The following is a 20,323-nucleotide window of genomic DNA, read 5'->3' as shown; positions in this document are numbered from 1 at the left end:
CAGTATTATAACACAGTAAAGACTACAATATAAAACAGCATAAAATAATAAGCAACGGTGAAAGAACAGAACACTAACAGAAAGGCGTTCTATAAGAATGGGTTTTAAGGTGTGATATAAACTTTATAGAGCATGGATCACCATTTGATAACCTAGACTCTGGAACAGCCCAAATACCTAGACTGGAAGACTTGAGAGGCCTGAGTACAGAATGGAATAAAAAGTTCACTAGAGATGCTATGGGAAAAGTTAAGTAGCCATGGTAGGTGGGTGTTGGTTGTTGGATGGCACAGTGGTAAGGTCTAGTGGTTCGAATCCACCGTGGTGCTTCCGGCTTTGTTGAATGTCTATACGGCAATCATGACCATAAAACATTTGATTCTGTGTCAAAACATATTTGAAAACCGTATTGTTTTATGGTCATGATTCACCAAGAGCCTGGATGGCTTGGTTACAAGCTTAAAGGAGTAGTTCACCCAAAATAATTGCTTATTTTCTATCATTTACACACCCAATGAAGCCTTGAATTAATGGAGATTTTTTAGTTTTTGTTGCATTCTTAAGCCAATAATTTGATGACAGACGGAAATCTCTATGGGGGAAATGAATGGGATTTCTATCTATGGCGCCACAAAATGGCCGCCACTGCTATGCCCTATTGGCCTGTGTTAGGGTGAGGGATTAAAAAAATCTCTGATCCATGGTCCCTCCAGGCTATGGCCGGTCTGGAACCATACTTGGAGTCAACTTAAGTCACCTTTATTTGTAGTTGATCCAAAGTGCTTTCCAATCAAGAAAAACAACGATATCAAGATTAAAACAGTGTGAAAAGTGAATTGCGTACATTAGTCATTATCGCCCTCAGACTGAGCTAAAAGCCAGAGAGAAAAAGTGGGTCTTTAGGTTGGATTACACATTTCCAGTAGATGTGTGATGTTAGATTGTTCTAAAGTCTAGGGGCAGCAACAGAGAAGGCCCGGTCTCCTTCATATCATATTGATGACGCCATTATTATTAGACCCTGAAGTCCTTAATCAAAACGTGCTGTAATGAACATGAAGTTTGGTGCTGTTCCTGTTAATTATATTCTTAATTATACCTGAGGCAGAAAATGTGGTCACATTGAACCCAATTTAGAGCAGGGGAATTAAAATATTAAACAAATTGCTCTCCATGACCATAAGGCCGATCCTACAAATGCCTTCTAAATCCAAACAGTTTTCTTAAAAACGTATGTTGCTATATACCGTTGCTCTCGGGCAGAAACCTTGTATCTCCATATTTTAACTTGTTTTGTTTTTTTGTAAATGAACGCCCTACTTGATCATACTACAGCTTCACATAAAAGCATCAAAAGTAGCATATCTACAAGCTCGAAACACGGCGCGAAGTGACGCGTTTTGAGCTTGTCGATCTGCTACTTTTGCTATTTTTGAATTTGAATCCTGAAAAGTAACAGTTTTGGAGGTTTCCACCCGACAGAGACGATATATCGCTAAAATCTGAAATGACAAAGATGCTCTCCCGGTTTTAATGGGTTAAATAAGGTGCTGTAGGCAGAGCTCCTGTTTTGTGTTTCCAAGCAACAGTTAAGATGCCCTGCTTGGTGATGTCCTAACATGTGCGTGTTATTTATGAGTGTGTATCCATCTTTGAGTGAAATATCAATGACAAAGAGACGGGTACATGACACTTGAGGGACCCCCTTGAGAGCGTAGGCTGTTTAGAGCTCTTCACAAGTGCTGTGAAGATGTTGTGTCAAACACCCACCAAGTATCACATTTTCCTGATCCTTCCCAATAACGACTTTGATTACCATATTTAGCCATTTAGCCTCCTCAGTCCAGGACAGAGGGAACACTGCACGTGTGACACGCGTGTACTTGCATGCACATGCACGGACGCACACACACACACACACACACACACACACACACACACACACACACACACACACACACACACACACACACACACACATACACATACACATACACATACACATTAGACACATCATTAGCTTGTATTATGGAGATGGAGATGAAGAGAAACCATAAAGTTGAAGCTGGGTGGTCCCAGCAACAGAAAACAACATAATTAATAATTATGTAGTCTAGGTTTCCCCCTACAGGCCCAGACTGGAATTACACTTGTGCCTGTTGGGAGGAGATTGCATTGGAAATTACCTTATTATAATGGTACAGTATCCTAGCTAAAGTTATACTTTGCCTACCTTGAGACCACAATGGCAGTGCAAAAGCATTGTATAATCTATATATTATGTATTTGCTACATATCTTTCTGTGCCATGATATAATGTTATTGTAGCTTAAAATGTCCTGTATAACTCACTGACAAGAGTCAGTTCTTTGTATTATATGAGTCTACGTACCATAGCAGGAGTTAACTGAAGGCTGGATGTTTGGAACAGTAACAAAATATTCAGTTGTCCATACAGCACGGCACAAACATGACAGAAAGCTTTGTTTGGTCCCTGAAGTCACACAGTGCTCCACAAGTCACATAGACACAAGTATTACAGTACGTGATCACCTCATTAAAATGTGCACAGGGACAGGGATCAGTTATTCATCACTGCCCCGTGTGGCCATATAGAGTTGTAGCAATTATTGTTTAGTCATTATGAATGAGTTATGAAAGGCAAAGAGTTATCTATCTTTGAATACCACACCACCAGCAGTGCTTTTTATTCACATTCATACACACAGTTGCTGTCATGCAAATAGACTGATGATTCATGCAGGTTTTCTTCAGCTATTTATAGTCAGCAGCGGCCTACAGTATAATTTAAGTGGCATGTCGTGTAGTGTAGTAGTAATGAGAAGCCAACTGGTTAACCTGTGATAGAGCACAAATTGGTCCGCTGGTCCCAGGATTGTTCCTTTTGTTGCCACACCCACTCTGAGCCGAGCAACAAGGGCATATATCCCCTTTACAATGTGTTATACACCTGGGATTGCTGAGTTGGAGCACCACACCTACCGTCAGCTCCCAGTACTTACCGCAAGTCTTAATTATCCAAGCCAAGCTACGAGTCATATGCTGAGTCCGTGATGCCCAGGGTCAAACTCAGAACCTTACAATTCAAAGGTGAGCACTGTACCATCTGAGCTATCCAGGCACAATAGGCTGATACTGACAATAGCTGCATCGGCATACTTACAGTACTTTCTTAACCACTCTGTCAGGAGGTAAACCATTGGAGACTAGCAACTGTTTCCACTTTCCAGGAAAGACTGTCTAATTGCAGAGAAGGTGAAAGATAGCATTGGTTTCACCTGTTTCTTCACATGTGGTTGAAGGGGGTACCACCACATATTTGCTAGTTAGCAAACAGAAGAATTCTATGAGACAACTCAAGTTGCCCTTCATTGATTTTCTTCATTGATTTTCATCATTCATTTAACTCTCATTCAACAAGTAAGCTTTCAGTTGGGAAACATATTGACAACTTTGGGTTGGATTTTAATCTTGTGGCTGGGTAATGGATTTTTTTTATCACAAAGAGCTCAGTCAATGTAAAATAAATGATTGTTGGCCTGTTGGTTTTGTTCTCTATCCTCTTGTACTTTTTACAAATGATTACAAAAGTCCACATAAAGATAGACACATAATTGGAATTTGCAGATGACTCAGTTATCATCAATATATTATTTATATTTTATTCTATAAGCCACCAAATCTCTGTCTGCAGAATCTCTGTCCAGAAGCCCAACTAGTCGGGCGTCCTAGTTAACTCAAGTTATGGTTTATTGATCCAGGTGGGTAAATGTATCTTCTGCATTTAACCCATCCTGCTGTAACTATTATGAGCAAAGGGCAGTCACGGAGTGGATCCCTCTTGGGATCAGTTCCAGGTGTATGTCCTTAACATGGATTTTCTTTTTTTCTTTTTTGAAAGCCAAACAAACACAGGGAGAAAATGCAAACTCCACACAGAAATGTCCGGGTCATGTTTCTCATGTTTGGGGAAAGCGCAACAACCCACGGGCATACCTCCAGGCGCAAATAACGGAGTTGGCATAATGTATAGCGATATTAGTGCGGCCGTAAGATACCGTTTAGGGACAGTGCCAGCTGCCTTGTGCATAATTCACGGGTAGCGGGTAAGGCTAACGGGTAAGGCTTTGCCCAAGATAGGGCCCTAAATCCCCATGTTATACTGCAGGCTGCCTAGAGGGCGAGCCACAGCGACTCAGCGATTACAATTCTCCCGTTCTAGGCTGCAAAGAAGTTGGGGAACTTGTTCATATTTCCATACGTTCGCCCTCTGCCAGAGGTGGTAAGAGCAGAAAAGGAGAAATTATTTGCACAGGGCCAGCATAATGTAAATTGTACCAATCAAGAGTCAAATAATAAGGATGTAGCCATGTTAAATTGAAATGAGTATATCATTAGTATATAATAAAGCGGCTGCTGTTTGTGAAGATTTCTATTCAAATATTTTGTATACTGTATACTAATTGTGTTCAAGAGTCCAGTTCAGTGTTTCCAGGAGTTCATTTTGAAAGTCTGAGACAAAGTGTACATCAGTTAGATCCAAACGGATTATACTTATCTGCCTCCCTTCTAGGTGAAAGGTCAGTTATTAGTATCATCACTACTGCAGTGTGATGGGCAGTGCCACATGAGGAGATTCCTAGGGTCTCCGGGGGACAAGGGCTTGCCTGGCAAGCCTTAAGCCTGTCTCTGTGGAAATACTCTGGACATTTGCAACTGTGCGTGCGTGCGTGCCTCTGTATGTGTGTGAGTGCATTAATACCCTTTGGGTGTGTGTGTCTGTGTGCAGCTGTGTGTGAAGCACTAATTTCCATGAGTGCTTTCTCTTTTCCATGCGTGTACAGTATGTGTGTGCGTGCAAACAAGAGAGTGTGCATCCATGCCTGTGTCTGTGTGTGTGATGACGCGCATGCATGCATGCAGTTGCCAGTTCCGGCATTGCCCCGTGGTTCACTGCTAATGGGGTGCTAAAGTCCCGGGTGTCGGTCATTGTTTACAGAACAGCTAAATACAGAAACTCAGGGAGAGGGGAGAGTCCCACTCATGAATTAGACCACGACACGCCTTACACCTGTTCCCTGGATGTGTATCATTTTTTATTTCATTGTCAGAGACGGTCTTTTGTGTGGTTATAAACCATTAATTTGTCCATTCAGTGTTTGATGAGCTAAAATAAAGCGGTACACAAATATTTATTTGTATTGCAATATCGATTCATTGATGTTTCTGTTGACCAAACACTGCACAATTATACTGTACATAGTCAAGCGTGGCCAGACTGTTGCCTCCCACAATTTTCAAATGTTTCCGGTCATACAGTCTGGGACTCGGAAGCTCTGATCATGATTAAAATATAAACCGGATGTGAAGCCTCCTCCCCACTTCCGTTTCGTCTTTACTGTCGTGCAAATTTATCCTAATATAAATCAAAATCATCTAAGTAGCTTGCTGCTTAGCAAAAATGGAAATTATAAAATAAAATGTAAAGATATTTTAAAATGTATATTCGTGAACGGAAGTGCCAGTTTCCTCTCTCGGATTTAGAGAGGTGTAGTTCCAGACTCTATATAGCATTCGGAGATTGTGAAATAGTTGTCTGGCTACACGAGACCATAACTGTACATGACCATATTTGTACATATCTGTTAAAAGGATAAACATAAAAAAAGCTTAAGTGCTTACAATTAGTCTGTACAATAAGTAAACCTTGTTGACATTTTGCTGTCTCTCTCTTCCCTCAGTGAGTGAAGGCAGGAATCTGATTCCCATGGACCCCAACGGCCTGTCTGACCCCTACGTGAAGCTCAAGCTCATACCAGACCCCAAGAATGAGACCAAGCAGAAGACCAAAACTATCCGTACCAGCCTCAATCCCGTCTGGAATGAAACCTTTAAATTGTGAGTTGATGGGTAGTGGTAAAGGGTGACACCAGGGGTCATCACCATCATGGCAGCTCGTGATGGACATTTTCATTGTCATCATTTTTCATTTTTGCCACGGAAATGCTAAATAATAATTTAACCAAAAACGCATTGGCCTAGCCCTAAATGCACGGATACTAATGGACTCCTAATGTGTCATAGGGTCTAGTCCAATGTGCTGCACATTTTAAAACAATTGTATGTCTGCATTAACTACTGAGCTACTTACCTACTAAATTAAGTACTAAATCCTAATTATTTTGGATAATAATAATTGAGTCTAATCAGCACAGACATTGCCAGACAGTGCCAGTTCAATTGCAAAAGGGCCACTTGCAAAGGTTAGCTGCAAAGGTTAGTGGGTGCGTATTATACATCATATGGCTATTATAGAGATTGCTGGCTTTTCAAAGGACAGTGTTACTTGAGGACAGAAGGAGATCAAATCAAGTTCTACCAGCTAAACCGTTGGTTTGGTTTGGCAAGGTAGTTGTGGTTTCTATTAAGGTGATCAGGTATTCTGCTGTTGATGAGAAAGTCCAAGGCATGCAAATGTAGTATGGAAAAAAGACACTCTACACCTACACTTGATTTGATTTATTAGACGTACTAATTACATGTCAAATGCTTCTCGCGGAAACGTCAAGGATAAAATGCCAATGGAACACTGGAACAAGGAAACTTGAGAGACAAAAAAGATATGTAGGCCTACAGTATATGATGAGTGATTAATGAAGGCCATTCCAGGATTTTAATTGAATGCAGTGTCACAATAGTTTAATGCGAAGGCGCCTAAGTTTGATCAGAGGTGAGCTAACTTTTAGGTTGGAGAAGGACCCAGGCTGTGGATGGATGGTTTCCATGGATTATGAGTGTTATTATACAGTAGTTGTTATTGTCATTAGTGGACACTTTGAAACACCTCCTTCTGAACAGATGACATGCCATCTGTTTTTGCTCTTTTCCTGCACCATTCTTTCACTGTGGTCCCTCGCATGCCGTTGACTTTAATTATTTTATTGTCTGACCACACCACATACAATTGTGTACAGGTACACAGGTGCAATACTACAAATCTCGTTGCTTTACGAGTCATCAAAGTTATTCAAACACATTTTTCATATGTTTTTACATTATAATGAAGAAAATATGTAGGCTATATGTTAGGAGTTTTTTTTTAATAAAGAATGTGCCACGGACATAGACATGTCTTGCCATTGTCCGTGTACGGACATGTTGATGACCTCTGTAGTCTACTCAATACACATCAGTGCAACATGAATATTTAGAAAAGCTTTGCTTGCAGTATTTGGTCTCAATTTATTTTTGTGAGTACATTGAATGACATATTTACATATTTACCAATCGCTAACTTGTACTGGTCTTGTGTTCCCCTTTGTGTTTATCCAGCAAGCTGAAGGCTCAAGATAAGGACCGCAGACTGTCTGTGGAGGTATGGGACTGGGACCGCACCACCAGGAATGATTTCATGGGAGCGCTGTCCTTCGGAGTGTCCGAGCTAATGAAGGCCCCTGTCGATGGCTGGTAGGTGTCACCCAACTAAACAAGACCGGTTGTTCACTATGATGCTACCGCCACTAGCAAAGACATTACATCCCCCCATGGCTGTCTTCATTAGCAGTCATCTTCAACATCATCATCAGCACCAACAGCCAGCACCACCAATACAACACCCCTTCATCGGTCTCAGTTTTTGACAATGCACTGATGAAAGTGCACCAACAGTAGTAACGACAAACGTAGTTCCTGCCCCACAAGTGTGTGTGTGTGTGTGTGTGTGTGTGTGTGTGTGTGTGTGTGTGTGTGTGTGTGTGTGTGTGTGTGTGTGTGTGTGTGTGTGTGTGTGTGTGTGTGTGTGTGTGTGTGATTCTTTTTTCGGCACCTTTTACAGCAGGAGTGAAGATCTCTCTATCTCTCTCTTGTGTGTTTTTTAAAGGGAAACCATCAGGAATGTCAATATTGCTGTAGGGCCCTAAGGCCCTTGCTGGCTAACATTCCATTCCCAGCCAACACTGACCAATCTTCTGTGTCACTGAAACTCTATTGCGAACACAGAGGTTGTGCTGAAATGTCAAAATACCTGAGTGTGAAAACTATAACCCTTCCTTCTATAACACTTCCAGGTTTTTAGCCTCTGCCCTCAGTGGCTGTGACATTGTCCGCTGTGTTTAGGACAAAATAGCGATTTTGACTTCAGAAAATAGGAATCAGGTTGATGTAATGGCGGTCATTGACTACTTGGCATGCCAGGCCAATGCTTTCTTGTGAAATACATCATGGGGATTGTAGGAACACAGAAAAAGTCTGAAATATACAGGAAGGGGAATTTTTCTCTGAGTGAGTTTCATTGTTAATATGGTTGTTTCTTGTTAGACAACGGCAGCCATCAACAATGAACTGAAATGTGTATCAACAACATGAGTGTTGCCTTTTAAGGTTAATGTGAGCAAATTACAATCCGTAACTGCAATAATGAATAATGGCAACAAGCAGGTAGTCCTACTAGGCTCTTTACAGGAGAACTGTAAAGAGACTGACTGTTACGCATGTCAAATATGAAGAAAATGTTAACATTACGAATACAAGTATTTATTTATCTTCTTCTCCGTTCCTGTCCGTCTGTCTCTGTGTCAGGTTCAAGATGTTGGCCCAGGAGGAAGGAGAGTATTACAGCGTGCCCATCTCAGAGGAGGATGACGGAAACGAGGAGCTGAGACAGAAATTTGAGGTGAGGACTGGGTTGGAATAAACAACACCATGTACTGTATCACTGTCATTTCTTAAACCATTTGAAGTTCATCGATATCTACTTACTGCATTGATTTTTATGTGAAAGATATACAAAAGTCTCATTGAGAGTGTGCAGTTTGTGTATTTTGAAAAACAGACATGCACACTCCAGCTTCACAGTGCACAACACTTATACTTGTTTACATTTTTCTGGTTGTCTTGTTTCTGAGTCTTATGTTTTTGTTTGTTGTTTATGTACATCTTGTGTCTCTTGTATGTGTGAAACGTAAGATAACAATTGCTGTGTCGCAGTAACTCTGTTAGCGACACATTGGTCACAGGTTTCACTGTGACGAAGTCCACTTACCCGTAGCCTGCTAAACCCATGAAGGCTGCCCCTGCGCCTTCCCTAATCACTCCAATCTCATTAATCACACATAAGTGTGACAGTTGCGTGACAGTTGCGTCTTCATCCTGTTTCGTTGGAGCCTTATCTTTCTCCGCATGACGGTGCGGGCATGCTGCCCACAACTTTGACACCTGATACAGCAGCATCTGGAGACAATAAGGAACTGTCTGCTACAGGTTCCTGTCTATTAAAAGTGACAGCCTGACAGTCGCACCTCTTGATGACCTCTGTTGGCTCACCAGGGTCATCACTTGATCTCTGTTGTCATCAGAGCACTGGCCAATTCACCTCTGTATGTGAAAAAGTATGTGTCCGGCTTTCTTTGATCATTTTACATTTCTTATGAGTTTCTCCTCAAAACGAAACCCCCTAAATTGGATGTGTACTGTAGAACAAAGGGACTCACACATTATTAGTCGAGACTATTAGCCTACCCACAGTCTCTGATAGACGTCTTTGAAAGGAAGTTGCAGTGAAACTGTTTCATAAACACCCTTATTATGCTTGATGATGAAAACAGGCCGACATTTCGTTTTACTAGCCTTTATTTTATTTTTAAAGATAAATATGCATACATTTCGGTCATAACTTGTTGCCTTGCTCAAAATAAATCCTATATTTGTTTAGTCTGCAGTCCACACCTTTTTGGAATCAAGCAGTACTTCTTTGAAAAAACTTTTTTGTTCAGCATAAATATGCTCAGAATTTAGCATTACTGATAAAGTTAGGCTTTCCTTGATAACAAACTTTCCCCTTCTTGCAGCCAATTAGGTAGATTGTCCCTATCCCTATTGAACTCTGGTTAATGCCTTTCTGTATCTCTGTTTATTACTGTAGATCAAATGAGAACATTAAAATTAGCAGTGTATAGAGCACCGAAGTCCTGACGTCACTGCCAGTAGAGGGCGCATTCCGCAGGTTCATGGCTTTACTTTTTGTATTGATATCCTCATTGGGGAATCTTAGATCGCTTCATATAAGAACTGTGTTCCAAAAATAAACACACCACCCTGGCGTTTTTACTCATATGGATATGAAGCATCGACTGAAGGTGTAAATGTACACATTTACCCAAAGAGTAACATAATATAAACACTAGAAACGAGTCAAACAACACAAAGACTACATTTCCCATGAACGTGGCTGCTGTGGGGACAGTGATTTCAGACCCGGAAGTAGTAGTTCTTAAGACTTTTAAGGCAGAATTAATTCCATTTTCGCCAGAAACAGACTGTATCAAATATGAATGAATATCATAAACGATGCAGAGCCACCCCCCTGACAAAAACGCCAGGGTGGTGTGTTTATGTTTGGAACACAGTTCTTATATGACGTGATCTAAGATTCCCACATGGGGATTTCAACAAAAAAAATAAAGCCACTGGCCCTTTACTGGCAGTGACGTCAGACTTCGGTGCTCTATTCCAGTGTCTCAAAGAATCCACATCCTCTCACAGGTTTAGCAAACAGTAGTAAACCTGCAAAACACCACACACATTCACTTCTCCCACCCATAGCATGCATACACTGTAAATACACACCCTATAGTACACAATTTAAGCCTTCATCAAAGGTGTTCAGAACACTACTCTTTTCCTGCCTACAAGCTGTGACATCTCTCTGGCTGATTTGGTGTGAAATCATGCAACAAGCAACATCATGAATTTGTGGTAAAAGAGATATTTATTTTACACACACACATATACTGTATATAGAGAGAGATTTGGCCTTTAGAGACAGATAAAAAGTTTAAGAAACTATGTAGCATTATATTTCTTTGTCAGGGAATCAGATGACTGTACATTAATAAGGCTAATTTATCTGGTCATTATTAGATGGCCACCCTTGAAGGTTAATTCAGACGGTCATTACTAGATGGCCACCCTTGAAAGGCATGGTTGAATTAATTAAATAGAGCTTAGTGATTCCTGCCAGCTGTAATTTTATCATTGGCCATTCACTTTATGGAGCACTCTTTATAACTGCATCATCCTGATGCATATTCTGATCTGATCTTGGCATTAGACAATGTTGCTGCTGCTCTGTTTTGAAGTAAATTAAATGTCTTATTTTGATGGAAGTGGTCCAGACAGAACTTTAATTCAATTCAGGCACGGGTTGAATTAATTACATTTAGTTTGGTGTGAAAGTTTGGTCAAGTTTTGGCATGACTGTCCTTTCTAGGATGGCCATTCAGTGACAACCAGTTCATATTTACACTTTTTCAACTTTGCCTAATGCCTACTGTTTCAGAAAGCTCCTTTGAAAAATGTAGTTTGGGGTGACCCGATAGCAGTAATGCCTGACAGCGAGTCCCCAGTTCAATTGCCATTTGGATAAAGGACCAAAAAAGACCCAAGAATTACGTGTCCAAGGAGTAGTCTTCTGTATGCAACTTAATTTAACAGACTTCAGCTGTAGCTATTCCTGTCACACTGTTCCTTTTACAAAATGACTGTTCATTGGACCAGGTGCTGTTATAAATTGCACTTTACATGAAACTGAAAACTGAAGTCACCCTTTTGTCTTGATGGTAACTTTGGCATAACCAGACTTTGCCATAAAGTCCAGAGTGTTCATTCACCACTCCCGATTTGAGAACTGTGTAGCTGAAGTGTGTGTCTGAGTCTTTCTCGCCCTGCTGTGTGTCTCCCCTTCTTTCTTCCCTCAGCTTCCTGTTCTCTCCTGCGTGTTTGGAGGGCGAGACCTACGAATGTTTCTTCCTTTTGCCTTTGTCCAATCTAACGCCTGAGTTTCTCTCCTCCTCCTCTCTCCTCCCCCGTCCCCCCTCGCTCTCAGGACTGCCAAATTAACAGGCTAAAGGTAGCTCTCCCGTCTGTCCACTTTGTCCTTCTCTCCGCTGGTGTCCCTTCTTCATCTCTTCCCCTCTCACCTTTTCTCCTTTTGTTTTCTCTTCCTTGTTTTTTTCACTTCTCTCTCTGCTGCTTTCACCTCCCCTCATCTTACAGTATGCGGTGACTTCCTGTTCTTCACCTCTCCACTCGTTTCAAATAATTTGTATGTGTTGTCAGGCCACTGCAAATCGAGCCCATTCACTAACAATAATGGTATTCAAGCATGTGACTAAATAATAGAAATACATTAACGGAACCCTGTATGACATTGCTTCGATAAACCCTTGTCTGTAATAGTGAATAGTGAATAGCCAGCTGCTAAACTATCAACACGAGATTTAAGTCTGCATGGAAAACTAATTGCTGACACACTTCAGCTACTGTCACAAAAACTGTTTCAACTTGACTGTTTCAACTTTAGTAGCTGTCACAAGGGCCAGGATGTGAACATCAAAATTACAAAAGCATTTAATGTTTTTTTTTGTTGTTGTTTTTTTTACACATCGTTTAGATGTAGGCTACAAACAACACATGCTGTTGTCCTGAGGTGTCACTTTGATAGAGTCAGGTATGATATTATTACAGACAACTCTTGTTTAACTACAGCCTCAGGAGCTTTCATTCTTTCTTTCTGTCTTTCTTTGTTTTTCATATCATTCTTCTTCTATCTATTTTCCTCCATTACCAGAGAAAGTTTAAGAGAATAATGTTCATCTATAAAGTGTAATGAGCAATAGTATAGAGACAGTAGGCAAAACGTGTTTAGGAGTCATAAACCACAAACCAAATCCTCTGGTGGGAAAATCATTGTTTAAATAACTCTAGAATGATCACAATTGTAGTTGTATTTTTTTTGTGCATCTACAGTATGTATCCATTTTGTACTGGATATTGTCTGTCTGTCTGTCTGTCTGTCTGTCTGTCTGTCTGTCTGTCTGTCTGTCTGTCTGTCTGTCTGTCTGTGTATGGTAATATTCCTGTCATTATGTTAATATCTGCACTCACATTTTGTAACCACAAACAATACCACCTATGACTACTAGATGGCACCATTGCGCATCAATAGAAAGGTTTATGTTTGTGGACTGTGTGTCTGTATGTCTGTCTGTCTGTCTGTCTGTCTGTCTGTTTGTCTATGTATTGGCATTTTATGGGTGCCTAAGAGCACTTGAATTATTTCACACATTACTACTAATGGTGCAGTAAACCACCCAAACGTTATCATCCATCAAATATCTTCTCATGCTGTATGTTCCAACTGTGCATGTGAAGTTGTTGGGAGTTATGTGTTTTTATTTTTTATTTAAAAAAATTAATAAAGCATATTTGTATATACAGTATACAAGTATATACAAATATACTCTCTCTGTCTTTCATTCTTTATTCATTACTCATTTTGTCTCTTCTCACTTCAAAACATACTGACCATGTCATTGCCATTGCCATTACTTCATATATTTCCTACAGTGTGAGACAAGTAGGCATGTGATATTGATAGAAAAAGACATATATTGGCTAATTATACGTTAGAATTTGATCCTATGTAAGTAAGCAAGTAAGTAAGAGCTTGATTCAGGGTCAGTCTGTCAATCTTTGTACAGTATGTTGTGTCGGTATTTTGGCCCAACTCTTGGTCTGTTTCTGTGTAAAAGTGAGTAAGACATTATGGAGGCTTTGTGCATTCAAATTCTCTGAGTTAAGACATGACTTGCATAAAGGTCTGATTGTGTAATTAAATCAGTGGTTCTTAAACCTTTCAAGGACCCACAGTTTGGAATTGCATTAGGCCACAGACCCCAATAACTCTGACAGTGTACATATGGAACCAAATGGCGGTTACTCAGATTTACAGACCTGTAGCCAGACCCCTAGGGGTCCGCGCCAGGACCCCACTTTGAGAACCAGTGCATTAAATCACCTGAAGCGAGTGGGCCGCTGTGCCTCACTTCTCCCCTGTGGTTTCAGGGCCAGGCACGTGTGAAGAAATCTGATCAGGTGCGTCTGACAGGAAGGAAGTAAGGCTGCTCGGCTCGGCTCGGCCAGGCTCTTTTCATTGGCTAAAGCTTACAGGTGTGCTGTGGTCCTGTGTGGTCTGCTCCGCTTCGTGATTTTCTGCCAGTGCCCGCTAGTAGCAGCAGACTTTGGTTGATGGCATTAACAAAACTAAAACTGCTTGACAAACCAATTTCTTCTTATTTTTTCTCATACAAGCTAGTTGTTGAAGTAGTCGCTTTTTGGGCGTTGACATGTGTTGTCTTTAGTCACAAGTTAATTAGTAAGCTTGTTTGTGTGTGTAGTACTGTAGGTTTCTGTGTGCTTTATGATGAGATATGGCTATCAGGTAAATTTGTAAGATCATCACTTTCTAGACTTATTATTCCTACTTATTTTATATATATATATATATATAGCACAAAAGTTTTTGTGCTATACAAAACTTTTGTATAGCACCTGACGAAGCTCACGGCGAAACGCGTCGTGCTAATAAAATACTTAATGCAGTAGTAAGTTGTCCATCTCTGTTCCTTGGAGTGTGCAGTCCCTTCCTTGAAGGTCCATTCCCTTTTTTACAATTTATATGCCTGCTGACTAGACTTGCACCTCCAACAGTTTTTTTTTTGGATGTGCAGGAGTCCCCTTTTTCGTTCATTATGTACAGTATTTCCCTTGGGATTATGGGTTTTCCATGGAGTGTCATTGATTTTGCTATGCAAAATGAGCCTACAAAACTAGAGCCTACTTCTACAGTCTGTGCACGAAGAGGGGGAGGGGGCGTCCCACACAAGTTCCGAATTGCACTTTTGGTAATTATACAATTTAAACAAAAAAGTAAATATGATCCACACGTAGCCACTATGGCCCACTCTTTGCAGCTTGTATTAGTGAGACTGTGGTACAACAATAGTTACTTTTAGCATGAGTCTGTGCTATACTTCTGTTTTATGTCAGAGTCATACATACAGTACGTGTTTGTGAATATGGTGAATGTTGCATCACGTGCGCGTGTGTGTGCTTGTGCGTACGTTGTGTGTCTATATGCGGAGGATGTATTTGCAGAGTAAGAATGATTTGAATGCTTCCTTATCAACTGCTATGAACTGTGTGTGTGGGTGCGTGCGTGCGTGCATTTGTGGGCATGTCTGTGTATGGTTCAGATTAAAATGTCGAACGTATCGAACATTTTTATCGTTCTTATCTTGTGTAAGCATAATCCCATTCTTAGATTAAGCATGGCTTGGGTGTGATGGCAGTTGCATTAGATAAATGATTTATCTTCGTTGAATGGAGGTCTACCTGCTGTTAAGGTGTGATGATGACCTCTTTGTCTTGACATGCATGTAACATGAATATTAAAACTACAGTCTGTTAATAGTTTGTAAGGGTTGAATTGACCATTGACAGCACAGTACCGTCGAGGAGAAACAGCCATTTGATAATGTCACAGTAAGGCATTTTGGTTAATGGTTGGGCGATTGTTTGGTGACTGTTCAGTACTGATAAGGATGGATGAAATGTACAGTAGCTTTACATGAGATGGATGATACTGACCAGGTACAAATTGTGCATCACAGCTAATATGCAGTAGGATGGAAACCCACCATTGAAACAAAGAACAAAAAAACAAATGTCTGAGAGTACATCAAGAAAATAAGGCGTCCTTTTTTGTAATAGAACCAAAACTATAGATCATAAGTTTAAATCAATCAATCGACTATAATAAATAAAAATGTAATGTCATGCCATTTATGCTCCCATATCTCTTCTGTTGAAACCACCTCTGGACATCTGCAACATAATAGCACCTCTGTTTGATTTGATTCCCTTACCTTCTGACATCTGCAACAGGATTGTTAATGACTGGAAGTGCCGTTGCGTGAGCTGTGAATGACTGAATGTACAGGAGTTTTAGCGCAGAGTTTTGTTTTGGTTCACATTGTTTCATGTTTTTCCGGATAATTGATGACATGTAGTCCATGTCAGTAATTACAATCATCCTTTTTTTTACTCCAGTTCAAGTCTCTATATACCACATTCTAACTGGCTTTCAATTTGATGTGTGTGTGTGTGTGTGTGTGCGTGCGTGTGATTTGTTCTCATTTGACGCACATGTTTTCATGAAATGCCCCCTGCACTGTCCTCTGAGTGCAGAAAGCCATGGGCCCTGGGAAGAAAGTGGTCAGCCCAACAGACGACGACAACCGTTCCATCCTCAGCAGCCTGGACCAGGTGAAACTCAATGACTTCAAATTTCTGGCTGTGCTGGGGAAAGGCAGCTTTGGCAAGGTGAGAGGAACAGATGCATACACACACTCACAGACACATAGCCTGCACAAACTGTACATAATACGTGTATACTTAGACCAACAACATCAACGCTTTCATTTGAACTGAAGTGTGCCCTGTTGCTATGGTGTACAGAAAGAGAACACTAGAGATTCTCCGCTTTTCTTTTTTTCCCGAATTAACATTAACATTTATTTATTCCGGAAGGTCAATTGAGAGCAAGCTCTCTTTTCCAATGACGCCTTGTTACAGTAAACATAGCATGAAATTAAACAACACAAATTACAAGATAATAGACATTTCAGGATTTCAAAGAATGTACAGACAGATCTCAGAGTATTTTTCACAAGCAGTTTAAAGTGTGAAAGTGAAATTAAGTACTCCAATTTTAGTATAGATTTTAGAGGGGGTGTAGCGTGGTGCCGCCCGGGACCATTTTGTCGACGGGGGGGGGGGGGTGCGGGTTCAATGTTGTAGCGTTTTTCGCCGTTTTTCTTTTTTCTTCACGCCGTCTGGTGCCCCCCCCAGGTTGGTGCCCTGTGCTTCAGCACCTCAAGCCATAGTAATCGTATCGAAGGCATTCTTACCCAGCTCAGAATTAGCAGTGGGAATGTTTAAAACCAAGTTTATCAGCGGATGGGAGATTTTGTGGTGGAAAGAAGATAATTTGATACCTCTACTTCTGATCATCTTTGAGATTAGCTGCTGTTGGTTTGAAGGCTTGGCCTCAGCTTTCTCTATAGTCACAGCCAGCCAGTCTGTAAGGAGCTCTAGTTGTAGCTTTAGTTAGCTGCCTGTAATGTTCCCAGTGGCCAGTGGGTGGAGCCAATGGGAAGAAATATTACACACATATAAGTGCTCCTCAGCCCTTTACAATATCAATATTCTAATCAGGAAGCCCTGGTCTTTGTTTTTATGTGCATCCGATCCGTCTTCCCACAGCAGACCAGTTGTTTCAGTTCCAATTGCCTCCAAACTTGACACAAAAATCGCTGGGGTCTGGCCTTTGTACAGGCTTCTGTTCCCCCTTTCAGCTTGCGTACAGTTTGTTTGAACACTTTGCATAAACAGTCCAATATTGACCCAGATTACAGCCACTAGGGGGCCTGCCCTACTGAGTGAATCCGTCATCTACAGCCAGGGAGCTGCAGAGCGAACATGACCCCGTTGACATCAACAGGGCTGCAGTGGAAAGTGAGCAGCTTTAGGTTCCTCTTGGGTTCACATCAGCGAGGACCTGAGCTGCTCCTATCATGTGGCCACCTTTGTTAAGGTAGCAGTAGGACTAAAGGCTAACTGCTTGGTATGTAAGATGCTCTACTCACGACCGCAAGCCAAGGCTGTTTAATGCAGCACAGCAAATCACCAAGACTGAGCTGCCAGCCTGGGACCTTTACACCCAGATGATAGCAGAGTGAAGATTCTGTCATGCTGGCTTTCTCAATCACTGTCAACAAAGGTCAAGGCCAAGACAATGAAAGAGTTGGCATCTACAGTACATTCCTCATGGCCGGGTTTTACAGTGCCTTCTCATACGCCAACATTTAGATTGTTTTTTTATGTTTGTTTGGCAGTTGTTTCTCCCACTTACTTAGACGAAGCTGTCCTGTTTTGGGGTGAATCCTACAAAATCACCACATGGTCACTGCATATGGGATTATTCCATCATCTCTCTGTGTGTCTCTCTGAAGGTGATGCTGGCAGAGATGAAGGGCTCAGAGGAGCTGTATGCCATAAAGATCCTGAAGAAAGATGTGGTGATCCAGGATGACGATGTGGAGTGCACCATGGTGGAGAAGAGGGTCCTGGCACAGCAAGGCAAACCACCCTTCCTCACATATCTCCACTCCTGCTTCCAGACCGTGGTACGTATTGTACAGCACAGTCAAGGTCCACTCCTTTATGTGAGATATCAATTTGAAAAATAATAATAATTAGAAATATATATATATATATTTAAAAAATTAAGATGCAAAATTATAAATGTTCGCTCAAACCCATTTATATGTGTTCGTCTTCACATAATGTGGTTCTCTTTCTTTGCAGTAAAAATCCCAAACAAGGTGCTCTTTGGTACAAAGGTGACAAAGTGAAATGACAAAAAAGGGAGCAAAACAAGGTATTCTTGTGGAAAAAAATGTAATCTTTTATTGAATTTGGCTATAGCATGGCAAGAATAAAAATGATGCACCTACGCGTTGCTGCATACAGCCTTCATCAGGCTGACTGAACAAGAATGAAGAACAAATATGGCTTCTATAGGAAATGCCAGCATTATGCTCATTAACATAAACATTTTGCATCACTTATCACGCATTATTTTTATTCTTGCCATGCAGTAGCCAATTCAATAGAGGCTAAAAAATATCCACAAGAGTGCCTTTATTTTTTCTCTTTATGTTTATTCTCTTTCTCAATGTGGCTCTATACAGTAGCATTTTGGAATAGAAGCAAGACATTTGTAATGTCTTGCATGGCAGCCATTGTGAATGTTCAAGAGAATAAACAGCATTTCTCTAAGTGTTTAGTTTACTTTAAAACACAGGAAAAAATGACATGGTACAACGTTTTGGCCACTGTGGCCGAAACGTTGTACCTTTGTTGTGCGGACTTTAATTCTCTTGAACTGTCACTCTGTGTCCAGCACTAGCAACAAACTGGATGTGCACAACCCACTCTTCTGAACACATTGTGAATGTGTTCAGGTCTGCTATTAAGCCTGATAGCAGACCTACAAGCAGCGTGTTGTGAGCTTGAGACACAGCTTCTCACAGGTCATATAGCATATTAGGGGATATTTATGCAATATCCCCTAACCTTCTTCCTTATATGCTGCTGAAGACTCCTGTGTGCAATATGTTCTGTCTCATCATGAACTGACTGTTTTTTTTTGTATTAGTGGAGTCTCTTTTTAGTATTTTAGTTTTTAGTATTGTAGTTTTAGCATTCTTTTTAACTTGGAGTAGTTTTTAGATCACATAGCCAGTGGAACGAAGTTTCATGTATATATTCCTCATGTTCTAATGGCTGCAACATTCGACTGACACAGCCCTGGGTAGGCCACCAGCCTGGCAATGACCTGCGTTACGAGGAGTGCCCTTTTCTAGTTTTCTAATTTTAAGATGTTATGTGTGCAATTGGACATTCTAGGCTTAACGGTGGTGCTTGAGCACATGGCAGTTGGTCAGGGGCTATCCTGTTTCCTGACTTTTCTCAATCTCTCTCATGACAGGACCGTCTCTACTTTGTCATGGAGTATGTGAATGGAGGAGATCTCATGTACCATATCCAGCAAGTGGGCAAGTTCAAGGAGCCCCAGGCAGTGTAAGTGTATGCCTTGTTGTATTGCATCAGTACCAAGTGGTTTCCAACATATTTATTTGTAATTGAGTGTGTGAACAATTAGTGATTCTATTTAACATCTGGGATTGGAAAATATTATCCCACAACAAACCATAATTCTTTGAGAACCTGCAATCTTAGCGAAACATGGAAACTGTTCATTGCAGGATTATCAATAGGTAAGATACTTAATATCTATTTCAACGTGATAGACAAGGTAGAAGTGCTTCTGTCCTCTGCACCAAATTGATTATTTCTAATTCCTATTTTTTTTTATAAAAGATTGTAAAAGTAGGGCTTTGCTCTTGTGACAACTTAAGGTTTTCATCTTAACAGTTTTCTGGAAAAATGTATGTTGCTATATCAGTGGTGCTCAAACATTTTCATGTCAAGGACCCCACAAATAATATTTGGCCACCGACCCCCATCTCAAAATATTTTCTTCCAGGGACCCTTAGAATCAGAATCAGAATCAGAATCAGAATCAGGTTTATTCTGAGCAAAGATTTGAGTTAGAAATCTTTGCTTTAAAATAATATATGTTTTCAAAGATTTGCACACATTTTCAAGATTTTTCAAAAATAGCAGATATACAAGCTCATAGCGTGGCACGAAGCTTGTATACAGTATATGCTATTTTTGAATAGCCAAAGTATAAAATAATGCTTTTTAGCTAAAATCTAAAATGACACAGAAGCTTTCCCGGTTTAAGCTTAATGGGTTAAGGCTCTGTAAATTG

At 40.7% G+C, this 20,323-nt stretch overlaps 1 protein-coding gene across 1 annotated transcript in view; it reads left to right on the top strand.

Annotated features, from left to right (window-relative positions):
- Positions 1–20,323, top strand: part of LOC311065574 (protein kinase C alpha type-like) — a 175,354-nt gene that overhangs the window by 114,696 nt on the left and 40,335 nt on the right. The window contains exons 7-12 of the mRNA XM_084085990.1: positions 5,763–5,919; positions 7,354–7,488; positions 8,599–8,692; positions 16,108–16,242; positions 17,934–18,107; positions 19,475–19,566. Coding sequence (XP_083942116.1) covers positions 5,763–5,919; positions 7,354–7,488; positions 8,599–8,692; positions 16,108–16,242; positions 17,934–18,107; positions 19,475–19,566 — 787 coding nt within the window. The remainder of the gene's footprint in view (positions 1–5,762; positions 5,920–7,353; positions 7,489–8,598; positions 8,693–16,107; positions 16,243–17,933; positions 18,108–19,474; positions 19,567–20,323) is intronic.

Source organism: Gymnoscopelus microlampas (assembly GCF_963454915.1).
Source record: "Gymnoscopelus microlampas genome assembly, chromosome: 2".
Taxonomy (NCBI): Eukaryota; Metazoa; Chordata; class Actinopteri; order Myctophiformes; family Myctophidae; genus Gymnoscopelus; species Gymnoscopelus microlampas.
Note: the sequence above shows the minus strand (reverse complement) of the source record. Positions and strands in the feature narration are given on the sequence as shown.